We start from the raw sequence: 14,735 nt of genomic DNA, 5'->3' as shown, positions 1-14,735 counted from the left end.
CCTTAAAGTCACATCTTAAGTGCACAGGAAGCCAGTGCAGGTGAGCCAGTATAGGTATATATGTATGTATATATGTATATAAAGGTATATACAGTACAGGCGTAATGTGATCAAACTTTCTTGTTCTTGTCAAAAGTCTAGCAGCCGCATTTTGTACCAACTGTAATCTTTTAATGCTAGACATGGGGAGACCCGAAAATAATACGTTACAGTAGTCGAGGCGAGACGTAACAAACGCATGGATAATGATCTCAGCATCTTTAGTGGACAGAATGGAGCGAATTTTAGCGATGTTACGGAGATGAAAGAAGGCCGTTTTAGTAACGCTTTTAATGTGTGCCTCAAAGGAGAGAGTTGGGTCGAAGATAATACCCAGATTCTTTACAGTGTCGCCTTGTTTAATTGTTTGGTTGTCAAATGTTAGAGTTGTATTATTAAATAGAGTTCGGTGTCTAGCAGGACCGATAATCAGCATTTCCGTTTTTTTGGCGTTGAGTTGCAAAAAGTTAGCGGACATCCATTGTTTAATTTCATTAAGACACACCTCCAGCTGACTACAATCCGGCGTGTTGGTCAGCTTTAGGGGCATGTAGAGTTGGGTGTCATCAGCATAACAGTGAAAGCTAATACCGTATTTGCGTATGATGTCACCTAGCGGCAGCATGTAGATGCTGAAGAGTGCAGGGCCAAGGACCGAACCCTGGGGAACTCCACACGTTACCTTAACGTAGTCCGAGGTCACATTGTTATGGGAGACACACTGCATCCTATCAGTAAGATAAGAGTTAAACCAAGACAGGGCTAAGTCTGACATACCAATTCGTGTTTTGATACGTTCTAATAAAATATTATGATCGACGGTATCGAAAGCAGCGCTAAGATCGAGGAGCAGCAACATAGATGACGCATCAGAATCCATCGTTAGCAATAGATCATTAGTCAGTTTTGCGAGGGCTGTCTCCGTGGAGTGATTTGCCCTGAAACCGGATTGAAAGGTTTCACATAGATTGTTAGACGCTAAGTGTTCATTTAACTGCTCCGCAACAATTTTTTCAAGGATTTTTGAAATAAAGGGAAGGTGAGACACCGGTCGGTAATTTACCATGAGGTCAGGATCGAGGTTAGGTCTTTTAAGAAGAGGATGAATAACCGCTTTTTTGAATGCTAGGAGAACAGTGCCCGAGGAGAGTGATAAGTTTATAATATTTAGCACTGATGGACCTAATAATACAAAGAGCTCCTTGATCAGTTTCCCTGGAAGAGGGTCAAGTAAACATGTTGTTTGTTTTATTCCATTTACACGTTGTAACAATTCCTCTAATGTTATTTCCTCAAAACGAGAGAAACTATTTTGGAGGGCAGTATCCGCCGTATATACAATCGTGTCAGTGTTAATAGAACCCCGTTGTAGCTGGGACGCATTGTCTTTAATCTCCTTTCTAATGACTTCAATTTTCTTACTAAAGAATTGCATAAAGTCATCAGCTGAGTGGGTGGAGCTACTGGAAGGAGTCCCTTGTTGGGTTAGCGATGCTACCGTACTAAACAAAAATTTAGGATCGTTTTTATTACGGTGGATGAGATTTGAGTAATATTTAGCTTTAGCTAAGGTAAGCATGCGTTTATAAGTTATTAAACCATCACTCCATGCTTGATGGTGCACCTCAAGTTTAGTCGTGCGCCATTTGCGTTCCAGCTTTCTACATAATAATTTCTGAGCTCTAGTTTCTTCTGTAAACCACGGGGTGCGCTTTTTTGGAGCCTTTTTTAACTTTAGCGGTGCTATGTTATCAATGGTTTCGCGCAGGGCGTCGTTAAAGTTGTTAGTGAGGTTATCAATAGAGCCCACATACTTTGGGAATGGTGCCATTACCGAGGGCAGTAGGTCAGCAAGAGTTGTCGTTGTGGCTGTATTAATGTTGCGGCTGCTATAGCAGTTATTATTATTATTAGTTTGACGAACATGCGTCTGAACCTCGAATTTTATAAGGTAATGATCGGACAATACTTTAGTATACGGGAGTATCGTAACTTTGGAAACGGTGATGCCCCTGACAAGCACTAGGTCTATCGTATTACCGTTGCGATGCGTGGGTTCATTTATTATTTGTGTGAGACCACAGCTATCAATTACAGTCTGGAGCGCTACGCACGGTGGGTCCGATGGGGTATTCATATGGATATTAAAGTCCCCCATTATGATTATATTATCGGCGTGTGTCACTAGATCAGCAACGAACTCTGAGAATTCATTAATAAAGTCCGAATAGGGCCCTGGGGGGCGGTAGATAACAGCCAGGTGTAGAGGCAGCGGTGTGACAGACCTCATAAAAAGCACCTCAAACGATTTATATTTATTATTTATGTTAGGACTAAGGTTAAAGTTTTCGTTGTATATTAGTGCGACCCCCCCACCCCTTTTAAGCGGACGGGCAATATGCGCATGTGTAAAGTTAGGAGGACATGCCTCATTTAGCGCAAAAAAGTTGTTTGGTTTAAGCCAGGTTTCGCTGAGACCGATGACGTTAAGATTGTTGTCTCTGATAATATCATTAACCAACAACGTTTTCGGAGACAATGATCTTATGTTTAAAAAACCTATATTATAGGTAGTGGGCTGTTTTAGGGAGTTTTTGATCAAATTATCCGTAGTAGCAATATTAATAATGTTGTGTTTATTATGCCCGGTGCATTTAGTATAGTTACGACCATGTCTAGGAATTGATACGACAGGAATTTTCCGATTGTTTGATTGTTGCTTTGATAAACTGCACACATCATGGTTAGCCACCTCAGTAACGGGGATTTTCCGATTGTTTGTTTGTTGCTTTGATAAACTGCATGCATCATAGTTAGCCACCTCAGTAAAACACATGTCCAACTCTGAAACACTCAAAGCAGAAAAAACATGTTCTAATTTAACTGACTCCTTACCCAGACCAGTAGTCTCGCATTTTCCATCTAAATCCGTCTTCGGGATGGAGGAAAGTGGTGTTCTGTGGGGATTAGCCTTCTGCTTTGTTTTTAGCCCCGCTCGGCATCCGCGTTTCCGATTACACCGCTGGCGTCTGCTCCGTAGACGGCCCCCGCTGCTACTAGACTCCCCTGCTTCACAGGCCGCTGGATGTAGCCGCCGACGTATTCCCATGCTAGTTAGCAAGTCTAGCACGCAAGTCTTTCTAAAGTCTTTCTTCCAATAGCCTCCTCGCGGTAAAGTTGTCCGATTGCAAACTGAGGCAGTATTTGTGACTGATAAAACTTTCGGCGAACCAAAATTTAAGAAATTGTACTGGAAAGTTAATTATGTTTGAAGATGGCTGATAGAAACACAATCAGAATCGGAAACACTTTAATAATCTCAGAGGATAATTTAATATTTTCCGCACAATCCCATTCAAGAGCAGACAAACATTACAGGGAGACAGAACAGGTCTGCCAACTTCCGCCGCCCCTTAAAAAAAAGGTGAGAAACTGGTAAATAGGAGGAGAGGTGAAAAAAAAAATCAGTCTAAGCCTGGGACCCTGGAGAGGGGATCCAGACTGAGGCCAAAGAGAAAACAAAAATCTAATATCCAGCGCCGGGGACCGGGCTCGGCGTGTAATTGTTGACAACCTGCTGCTCCACTTTGACATGTTAGGCTTACAAGAGACATTCCTCCCAAAACTAGACCTGGGGCTGTTGAATTATATTAATGATGGGAATTGTATGAGGGAGGATAGCGGGAGGTGTTGCTGTGCTCTGGCACAAAAAGCACGATGCAGTTATTAGTGTTATTAGGTTCGAAGTGTATTGCTGTTCAGTATAAGTCCGACAATAGGGAGTTTATTGTTCTCAATGTGTACACTCCGTATGAATGTAAAGACAATGAGGATGAATCCATGTTTAAACTTGCTTTTATTAATTATTTTATACAGGATAATCACTGTACGTGTATTTATGTGGTCGGTGACTGGAATGCTGATATTTCTGATGGCAGCTCTGATAATGCAAGACACCTAATACAGTTTTGTGATGATAATGCACTCACCTTATCTAGTCAAGGGTTGTTGCCAGCTGATAGCTACTCTTATATTAGTGAAGCCTGCCTGGCACACAACATCATGGCTTCGGGTGGGGGGACGGGTCCTGACTGTTGTTTGTGCTTAGCCACCAAACAGCAGCTCAGAGTACCCACTCTTTTTGGATTCCCTTGAGGGAATACTGGAGAGTGCTCCCTCGCTGATTCCCTTGTTCTGCTGGGGGACTTCAACGCTCATGTTGGCAACGACAGTGAAACCTGGAGAGGCGTGCTTGGGAAAAATGGCCGCCCGGATCTGAACCCAAGTGGTGCTTTGTTATCGGATTGTCACGGATTGTCCATGACAAACACCATGCTCAAACATAAGGGTGTCCATATGTGCACTTGGCACCAGGACATCCTCGGCCGCAGTTCCATGATCGACTTTGTAGTTGTGTCATCGGATTTGCGGCCTCATGTTTTGGACACTCTGGTGAAGAGAGGGGCAGAGCTTTCTACCAATCACCACCTTGTGGTGAGCTTGTGAGGGTCTGCTGGGAACGCCTAGAAGAGTTTCCTGTCAGAGAGAGTTTCAATTCCCACCTCTGGAAGAACTTTGAACATGTCACGAGGGAGGCAGTGGATATTGAGTCCGAGTGGACCATATTCCGTGCCTCTATTGTCGAGGCGGCTGATTGGAGCTGTGGCCGCAAGGTGGTTGGTTCCTGTCGTGGCGGTAATCCTAGAACCCGCTGGTGTACACCAGCAGTGAGGGATTCCATCAAGCTAAATAAAGAGTCCTATCGGGTCATTTTTGTTCATGGGACTCCAGAAGCAGTGGACAGGTACCGACTGGCCAAGCGAAGTGCGGCTTCAGCGGTCGCGGAGGCAAAAACTCGGACATGGGAGGAGTTTGGGGAAGCCATGGAAAACGAGTTCCGGGCGGCTTCGAAGCGATTCTGGACCACCATCCGCCGCTTCAGGGTGGGAAGCAGTACACTGTCACTGTATGGTGAGGATGGTTTGCTGCTGACCTCTACTGCGGCTGTTGTTAATCAGTGGAGGGAATACTTAGAAGACCTCTTCAATCCCACCAACACATCTTTGTATGAGGAAGCAGTTCCTGGAAAATCTGTGGTGGGCTCTCCTATTTCTTGGGCCGAGGTCGCCGAGGTAGTTAAAAGCTCCTCGGTGGCCGCCCTCAGGAAACATTTGGTGATTTAACCCCCAACCCTTGATGCTGAGTGCCAAGCAAGGAGGCAATGGGTCCCATTTTTATAGTCTTTGGTATGACTCGGCCAGGGTTTGAACTCATGACTTTCCAGTCTCAGGGCAGACACTCTAACCAAAAGGCCACTGAGCAGGTCGATGGTTAATGCATCCTCAATAGAAAATAAACCTTGAGCAATTGAGTCATTGGTAGCCGCTCTATTCTGCTTTCAAAGTGCTCTAAATAACATCTTAAAGGCCTACTGAAATGAAATGTTCTTATTTAAACGGGGATAGCAGGTCCATTCTATGTTTCATACTTGATCATTTCGCGATATTGCCATATTTTTGCTGAAAGGATTTAGTAGAGAACATCCACGATAAAGTTTGCAACTTTTGGTGCTGACAAAAAAGCCTTGCCTTTACCGGAAGTCGCAGACGATGATGTCACAAGTGTGAGGGCTCCTCGCGTCCTCACATTGTTTTTAATGGGAGCCTCCAGCAGCAAGAGTAGTTCGGACCGAGAAAACGACAATTTCCCCGTTAATTTGAGCGAGGATGAAAGATTCGTGAATGATGATATTGATAGCGAAGGACTAGAAAAAAAATAAAATAAAATAAGTTAAAATAAAAGGCGATTGCATTGGGATGGATTCAGATGTTTTTAGACACATTTACTAGGATAATTCTGGGAAATCCCTTATCTTTCTATTGTGTTGCTAGTGTTTTAGTGAGTTAAATAGTACCTGATAGTCGGAGGGGTGTGTCCACGGGTGTCTTGACGTCAGTCTCTGAGGGAAGTTGACGGCAGCTGCATGGACGGCGCAAGCTCGGCTGATCTACAGTAAGAGGAGAGTTTTTATCACAATTTTCTCAGCGAAACCTGCCGGTTGACAAGTGGTCGGGAACCATGTTCGCTTGACCGTTCTGATCCATAGTAAAGCCGTGTGTTTGTGTGGCTAAAGGCTAAAGCTTCCCAACTCCATCTTTCTACTGTGACTTCTCCATTATTAATTGAACAAATTGCAAAAGATTCAGCAACACAGATGTCCAGAATACTGTTTAATTGCGTGATGAAAAGAGACGACTTTCAGCCCGCAAATGGTGCTGCGCTAATATGTCCCCTCCAACCCGGGACGTCACGCGCACGCGTCATCATTCCGCGATATTTTCAACAAGACACTCCGCGGGAAATTTAAAATTGTAATTTAGTAAACTAAAGCGGCCGTATTGGCATGTGTTGCAATGTTAATATTTCATCATTGATATATAAACTATCAGACTGTGTGGTCGCTAGTAGTGGCTTTCAGTAGGCCTTTAAATCCACCTTTAACATTTTAAAGGGGAACATTATCAGCAGACCTATGTAAGCGTCAATATATACCTGGATGTTGCAGAAAAAAGAACATATGTTTTTTTAACCGATTTCCGAACTCTAAAAGGGTGGATTTGGCGATTTAAACGCTGTCGGAGCAATGACCTTTCACCCGTGACGTCACAATGGGAAGCAATCAGCCATTTTCTCAAACACATTACACACACCAAGTCAAATCAGCTCTGTTATTTTCCGTTTTTTCGACTGTTTTCCGTACCTTGGAGACATTATGCCTCGTCGGTGTGTTGTCGGAGGGTGTAACAACACCAGCTGACTTACGTGGAGTGTGCTAATCAGACATATTACTGGAAGCTAATCGATGCTAACATGCTCTTTAGGCTAGCTGTATGTACATATTGCATCATTATGCCTTATTTGTAGCTTTATTTGCATCCAGCCTTTCCCTCCACCCACATTTAAGGCCAAACAAACACATACCAATGGACGGATTCAAGTTGCACCAGTGGTCAAAAGATGCGAAAGTCCCTCGTTTGTTCTGCACACCTTACCGACGATAGCGATGCTACGACAGAGATGGCACAGAGATGTGTGGATATACTGCGACACTCAAAGCAGATGCATTTACAATGATAAAGTCAACGAAATCACAAAGTTGAGTTTTGTTGATGTTATTGACTTATGTGCTAATCAGAAATATTTGCTCACGGTATGACTGGAAGTTAAACGATGCTAACATGCTATTTAGGCTAGCTGTATGTACATATTGCATCATTATGCCTCATTTGTAGCTATATTTGCATCCAGCCTTTCGCTCCACCCACATTTAATGCCAAACAAGTACATACCAATTGACGGATTCAAGTTGCACCAGTGGTCAAAAGATGCAATCGTTGGTTAGAAGGCAATCGCCGAATTCGTCCTCGTTGCCGATGTCTGTCGTGATATGGCCCAATAGCTTCAGTTTCTTCTTCTATTTCTTTTTCGCTATCTGCCTCCACACTCCAACCATCCGTTTCAATACATGCGTAATCTGTTGAATCGCTTAAACCGCTGAAATCTTAGTCTGAATCCGAGCTAATGTCGCTTTCTGTTCTATCCGCCATGTTTGTTTGTATTGGCTTCACGCAGTGACGTCACAGGAAAATGGACAGGCGGATATAACGACGGTTAAAATCATGCACTTTAAAGCTGTTTTTTGGGATATTGCGTGATAGGTAAAATTTTGAAAAAACTTCCAAAAATAAAATAAGCCACTGGGAACTGATTTTTATTGGTTTTAACCCTTCTGAAATTGTGATAATGTTCCCCTTTAAATACACACTGTAAGTATATATGTAATGTAGTCACACTCTTAATAACATGTCATATTTACATATCTTTCTCATTTTACACATACAATGTCTGCTCTCAGTGGGATGCCGACTGATGGTATGTTCATATCTTCCCGTTTAGATGAAGAATTAATCCTCACAAATGGTTAAAAAAGGGTGGGTGCAAAATAGCGTATTTTCGAATCTTTCTTGCCATCTCCAGGTCTAAGTTGGATGTCAGAGTTGACCAAGTTCTCGGTTTATGTCCACAACCTTCTACTACATAAGTGAGAAGCATGATTTATATAATCTAGAATTAGCTTTCACCCTCTTAGAGGCGAGAAAGCAGCTCAATATGTCAATACAGCAGCATAAGCTAGTTACTTCTGTGATCTATGCGCCGCTAAAAGTAGGTCCTCAAAGGCCTACTGAAATTAGATTTTGTTATTTAAACGGGGATTGTAGGTCCATTCTATGTGTCATACTTGATCATTTCGCAATATTGCCATATTTTCGCTGAAAGGATTCAGTAGAGAACATCGACGATAAAGTTCGCAACTTTTGGTGCTGATAAAAAAGCCTTGACTTTACCGGAAGTCGCAGACGATGACTTCACAAGGGTAAGGGCTCCTCACGTCCTCACATTGTTTATAATGGGAACCTCCAGCGGAAAGAGCTATTCGGACCTACAAAAACGACAATTTCCCCATTAATTTGAGCGAGGATGAAAGATTTGTGGATGATGATATTGATAGCGAAAGACTAGAATTTTTTTTTTTTTATAAAATAAAATAAAAAGCGACGGCTCCGGGCAGCGGCATTGTGAGCGTTTCAGATGTAATTACACACATTTACTAGGATAATTCTGGAAGATCCCTTATCTGCTTATTTTTTAATAGTGTTTTAGTGAGATTGTAAAGACATACCTCGAGGTCGGATGGCTGCGGTGAACACCCAGTGTCTTAAAGAGAAGCAGAGGAGCCAAGCTCACAGCTGCCTTTTAAACAGCTACTGCAGGAGGACGAATAATCCAATGATGTCTCCGGTAAGATATATATCACAATTTTCCCATCCAAAAACATGCTGGTTGACGTAGAGAAACATGTTCGCTTGACCGCTCTGTGTTAAAAACAAAGGTGCAATACACCGCTTTCCACCAACAGCACTGTTCTTTTTAGTCTCCATTATTAATTGAAAAAATTGCAAAAGATTCAGCAGAACAGATGTCCAAATTACTGTGTAAGTATGCGATGAAAAGAGACGACTTTTAGCTGTGTGTTATGCTAAGCTAATATTTCCTGACAGTCCGTGACGTCACGCGCACACGTCATCATTCCGCGACGTTTTCAACAAGACACTCCGCGGTAAATTTAAAATTGCAATTTAGTAAACTAAAGCGGCCGTATTGGCATGTGTTGCAATGTTAATATTTCATCATTGATATATAAACTATCAGACTGTGTGGTGGCTAGTAGTGGCTTTCAGTAGGCCTTTAACGTTAGCACTTATAATAACAATATCACTAATACTTGGTTAATATTCAGGTCACAAAATGTAAAATGAGTATAGTTGGCAGTTTTTGGATGTTTTTTGGAGGACTTTGTGGGTCTAATAGAGGAGCTCCCATTGACTCCAATATTAGCTGATTTCTGTTCATGTTTATTTACTAATTAGAATTCATAAATATTTAAAAAATATGTCTCACATAAGGATTGTGAATGACAGGCGACATTTTAAAAAAGTGCAGTTTCCTTTGAGTTTGTCAGATAAGTAAACAGTCCTTCAAATTAAAGATGTAAAACAATTGAGGTTGTTTATAGATATTATCCACTATGAAGTTACAGTCAAACTAAGCACACAAGGGAAAGTACATTCATATACACATGAAGTACACACGTGTAAGAATCATGTTCATCGTCACACCCTTAGTTAAAAGCACACCATCCCCATGACATGACACTTCCACGTGATGTAGAACAGGAGTACAACATTTTAAACATACACACACATCTGAAGAATATAAAAATTAAATATATTTGGTGGGCCAAACAAAATGACTCGGCGAACCAATGTTTGGTATGGGCGATATGACCTCAAATCTATATCCTAATTACAATATATGTCACAATATATAATTTGTTATATGATTGATAATAGAATAATTTCAAAGCGGGTTAAAAAATGCTCCTAATTTGGCAGCTGACATATGCAGTTACATATTGTGTCATTTCTAATTGTATTATTTTATCAAACAATTTTTATTAATGTACTTGTTTATTTACTGTTAATATCTGGTTACTTTATTCGAGGAAAAAAAATACTGGAAATTATGTATTATTTCACTGCATATTTCATCAACTAAATTAGGAGCCTGTGTAACCTGTTTTAAGATAGTTCTATTAGTAATTCTACATGAAATAATTTAATCGCAAAATCTAATTTAAACCATATCGTTCATCCATAGTAAAAAGTCCTGTTGTCCTGGTTTGTTTTTCTTTTCCTGCGAATAATGTTGTTAAGAGCAGCGTGTTTGTGTGTCACTGAGATTTCAAGACAGTTCTTACAATAACTTGTTTTTCCTAAGTGCATGTAAAAGTACTGAATGCATTGTGTGACTGAGCAGAGATGCTGTGTTTGTCTTGCAGATGTCTGTGAAGAACATCTTCACCCTGAGCAACAGAAGTGGAGCTTCAGGATGCGAACGGAGGAGCCACAGCCCTTCCACATTAAGAAGGAAGAGGAATACCCACATACCCCCCTTTATAAAGAGGAATAGGAGGACCCACTGACACCCCATTTTAAAAAGGAAGCGGTGGATCCACTGAGCCCTCACATTAAAGAGGAAGAGGAGGAACACAGCATCAGTCAGCAGGGAGAGCATCTTGAAGGACTGGAGGAGGTTGATGTCACCAAGATGCCAGTGACTGGTGTCCCTGTGAAGAGTGAAGATGATGAGGTGAAAGGTGAAAGTGAGGAGAGGGGAGGGGGGGAGCCTCCAAGCAGCAGCTCAACACAACACATGACAACAGAAGCTGATGGAGACCACTGTGGAGGATCACAAGCAGACAAGCTCTTAGCTCCACTATCAGATAGTGAGGACACAACGTCACACTCTCCTGACACTGATGATGAAGACTCTAAAGATGATAAGACATGTCACACTGACAACACTCACTTCCCATCTTCTCTCTGTCACAAAACCTTTAAATACTATAGTCTTCTGAAAAGACACATGAGAACACACACTGGAGAAAAACCTTTTTCATGTTCAATCTGCGGTAAAGATTTTACTCAGAGGTACGATTTGAAAAGACACATGAGAACACACACTGGAGAAAAACCTTTTTCATGTTCAATCTGCGGTAACGATTTTACTCATAGGCAACATTTGAACACACACAAGAGAATACACACTGGAGAAAAACCCTTTACTTGCTCAGAATGCTGTAAAAGATTTGCGCGAAAAGCAGAGTTAAAAAGACACATGAGAATACACACTGGAGAAAAAACATTCATATGCTCAGTTTGTGGCAAAGGATTCTCCCAGAAGGGACATTTGGTAAACCACACAAAAACACACACTAGAGAAAAACCTTTTTCATGTTCAATCTGTGGTAAAGGATTTACTCAAAGGCACCTTTTCAAAGCACACATTAGAAGACACACAGGAGAAAAACCTTTTTCATGTTCAATGTGTGGTAAAGCTTTTACTCGAAGTGACCATTTCAAAGCACACATGAGAATACACACTGGAGAAAAAACATTTTTATGTTCAATCTGCGGTAAAGATTTTACCCGAAGGGACCATTTCAAAGCACATATGAGAATACACAATGAATAAAAAACCTTTTCACTGTTAAGAATGTGGTGAAGCTTTTGTACAATGAAGCATTTTGAAAGTACACATGAGAACACACACTGGAGAAAAACCTTTTTCCTGCTCAGAATGTGTTAAAGCGTTTGTGTGAAAAAGCACATTGAAAGTAGCCATGAGAACACACACTGGAGACATACCTTATTGTAACCTGGGTGACAAAACCCCATTAAATATCCTCATTTAAATATCCTTTTAAAACCCCATTGAATATTCTTTGTAATTAAATCTTCCTATTTAAATAATTGTATTTAAATATCCTCTCAAAACCCCATTGAATATTATTTCTAATTAAATATCTTTCTATTTAAATATCATTTTACTTAAATATCCTATTTATTTTCGTGTCTTTGCGTGCGTCACGCGGTCACGTGACCTATTGCGGGAAGCATAAAATCCAGTAGTGGGCTGCTTCCAGGAAGAGCGAGAGAGACGTTGCTGCAGGAGCCAACTACTGAAGCCGTGGGTCGTCGTGCGAGAGTGTTTAAGTGGGATTTATCTGCGGAATTGGCCATGTTGGATGGCGAGCTAGAGCCTGAAGCTTTATGCCTGGAACTGAACCAACCCAACTGAATCCACCCAACCGAGCCGGGCGGCTAGGAGGCTCCTCAGCAGCCGCTCTGTTTTTTCCCTTTGGTTTTCCATAACGCAACGTGTTCATTTCTGTCCTCCCTGAACTTTCACATTTACCCCGTTACCTTCACTAAAACCCCTCTGGACACTGCCACCACCACCTGGACTTTGCGAGGTCGTTTAATGAAGTGTCGTGTTGCGCCTATACCATTCTTGGTAAAAACAAGGACTGAATCAAGTACTGTATCACATTGTAAATATTGAACCTTCTGTAATTAATGTTGAAAATGTGAATGGCCATTCCAATTTACATGTCTTTTTGTTGTTGTTTTTTTTCCCTATAATTCTTTAATATAATTTGGTACCATTTAAACATAAAACCTGTGTTCAGTCTTCATTACTCTCCATTCCTAGAGCTGAATTGAGTTTCTTCTGATCTAGCCCAGTTATATAATTCATTGTTTACTTAATACTTGTACAGTGCTTTACTTAAGTAACATGCAGGCTACATTATACATATATTGTAAAAGTTTTATACAAAGTCTGCTTTTGAAAAGACTCAAGTTTGCAGGTCCTCCCCGTGAATGTGTGGGTTCCCTCTGGGTACCCCGGCTTCCTCCCACTTCCTGTCAAAGTTTGTTGTTGACGAACCCCATGATGCGGAGACGGAGTCAGGCATTGAATAAGGAAACATGGTTTTAATATAAAATACTAGAACAAAACCAAACAAAGGGTACAAACAAAAAGCACGCACATGGGAGGATAACAACCCAAGAGAGCTAGCATGGGAGCTAGAAAACAAAAAGGAAATTTAGCTTGGAAAACAGAAGTCGTACTTGTACTTAGAAAACAAACTGGAAGCAGGGAACAAAAGGCAGTAAGCTAAAAACCGCAATCAAACATAGCTTACAGCAACGCTGCATGGACAAGACAAGATACGACAGGTAGCAAAGACAAGTGCGACATGTGGCAACGACAATAATCCAGCACTGACCGGAGGAAAAAAGCAGGTAAAATAGGAGCGGGCTGATTGTAGCCAGGTGTAGCCAGGTGCCAATCAGCCGCAGCTGAGGGAAAAACAGCACACAGGGAGACAAACAGGAAGCTGGACCAAAATAAGAGTGCTGACAGGAACTAAGGACAGGATATTCTAAACACATAGAGGAGAAACTAAAACACAAACTGTCAGTGGCAAGCGTGACATTTCCCAAGACATACACCTGGGGATAGGCTCCTCCCACCTCCAAAGACATGCACCTGGGGATAGGCCCCTCCCACCTCCAAAGACATACACCTGGGGATAGGCTCCTCCCACCTCCAAAGACATGCACCTGGGGATAGGCTCCTCCCACCTCCAAAGACATGCACCTGGGGATAGGCCCCTCCCACCTCCAAAGACAAACACCTGGGGATAGGCTCCTCCCACCTCCAAAGACATGCACCTGGGGATAGGCTCCTCCCACCTCCAAAGACATGCACCTGGGGATAGGCCCCTCCCACCTCCAAAGACATGCACCTGGGGATAGGCCCCTCCCACCTCCAAAGACATGCACCTGGGGATAGGTTGATTGGCAACACTAAATGGTCCCTAGTGTGTGAATGTGAGTGTGAATGTTGTCTGTCTATCTGTGTTGGCCCTGCCATAAGGTGGCGACTTGTCCAGGGTGTACACTGCCTTCTGCCCGATTGTAGCTGAGATAGGCACCAGCTCCCCCCGCGACCCCAAAGGGGGATAAGCGGTAGGAAATGGATGGATGGATTGTCTTCTAAGTAGCAGTGTAAGAAACACAAGTGTGCTGGTGAGAACAGCAGCAGCAAATGAAACTGCAGGATTTGAAATAAACTGTCAAGACTTTGACTTTCTAACAAAATCAGCACATAGATCCTAACATTTATAAATTAGATATTTTGCATTTTTAAGTCAAGTACATGTTTTAATATACAACATTGTGTACTTTATTCAAAAATAAACAACACTTTGACTGTAAAGGTGAGAATAAACAGGACAAAATACTTTTATATGTGTATAGAGATATTCAGAAATCATTTTTAATTATTATTGATGTTATAGATTAACATTATATGGTGTATATATTTGTTTTACATTTGTTAATACATTTGCTTTTGAGTACACATAAATCCCTCTTAGTTCATATTTACTGGTTCACATCTGAAACATCTTCTGGACCACTTCTGGAAGCATATTATTATTTACTTTATACATCATTTCAGCAGTTGTCTTAATCCTTGTGTGGTGTTCGGGTCTGTGGGACCCGTTTTCGATGTTTATTAAAAGAAAAATAATACAATTAATGAATTTTCCAAACTGAGACTCACTGGCTTTGGCTCATTTTCTGTGAAGAACATATATCAGAATACATATTTAATGAACACACACCATACACCCCCCTACACATTTCTGTTACATATAGGAT

General features: G+C 41.6%; 1 protein-coding gene across 2 annotated transcripts in view; it reads left to right on the top strand.

The window, feature by feature from the left end:
* LOC133546986 (gastrula zinc finger protein XlCGF8.2DB-like) overlaps window positions 1-14,735 on the top strand; it is a 119,001-nt gene that overhangs the window by 8,257 nt on the left and 96,009 nt on the right. The window contains exon 3 of one of the 2 annotated variants that reach the window (XM_061892834.1): window positions 10,499-12,806. The exons of the other annotated variant lie outside the window; for it this stretch is intronic. Coding sequence (XP_061748818.1) covers window positions 10,768-11,694 — 927 coding nt within the window. The 5' untranslated portion in view covers window positions 10,499-10,767 and the 3' untranslated portion in view covers window positions 11,695-12,806. Of the gene's footprint in view, window positions 1-10,498; window positions 12,807-14,735 lie in introns of those variants that run through there. 2 annotated transcript variants of the gene reach the window in all.

The sequence above is a fragment of the Nerophis ophidion genome, unplaced genomic scaffold (genome assembly GCF_033978795.1).
Source record: "Nerophis ophidion isolate RoL-2023_Sa unplaced genomic scaffold, RoL_Noph_v1.0 HiC_scaffold_56, whole genome shotgun sequence".
Taxonomy (NCBI): domain Eukaryota; kingdom Metazoa; phylum Chordata; class Actinopteri; order Syngnathiformes; family Syngnathidae; genus Nerophis; species Nerophis ophidion.
The sequence above is the reverse complement of the archived record's forward strand: the minus strand, read 5'-3'. Positions and strand labels throughout refer to the sequence as shown.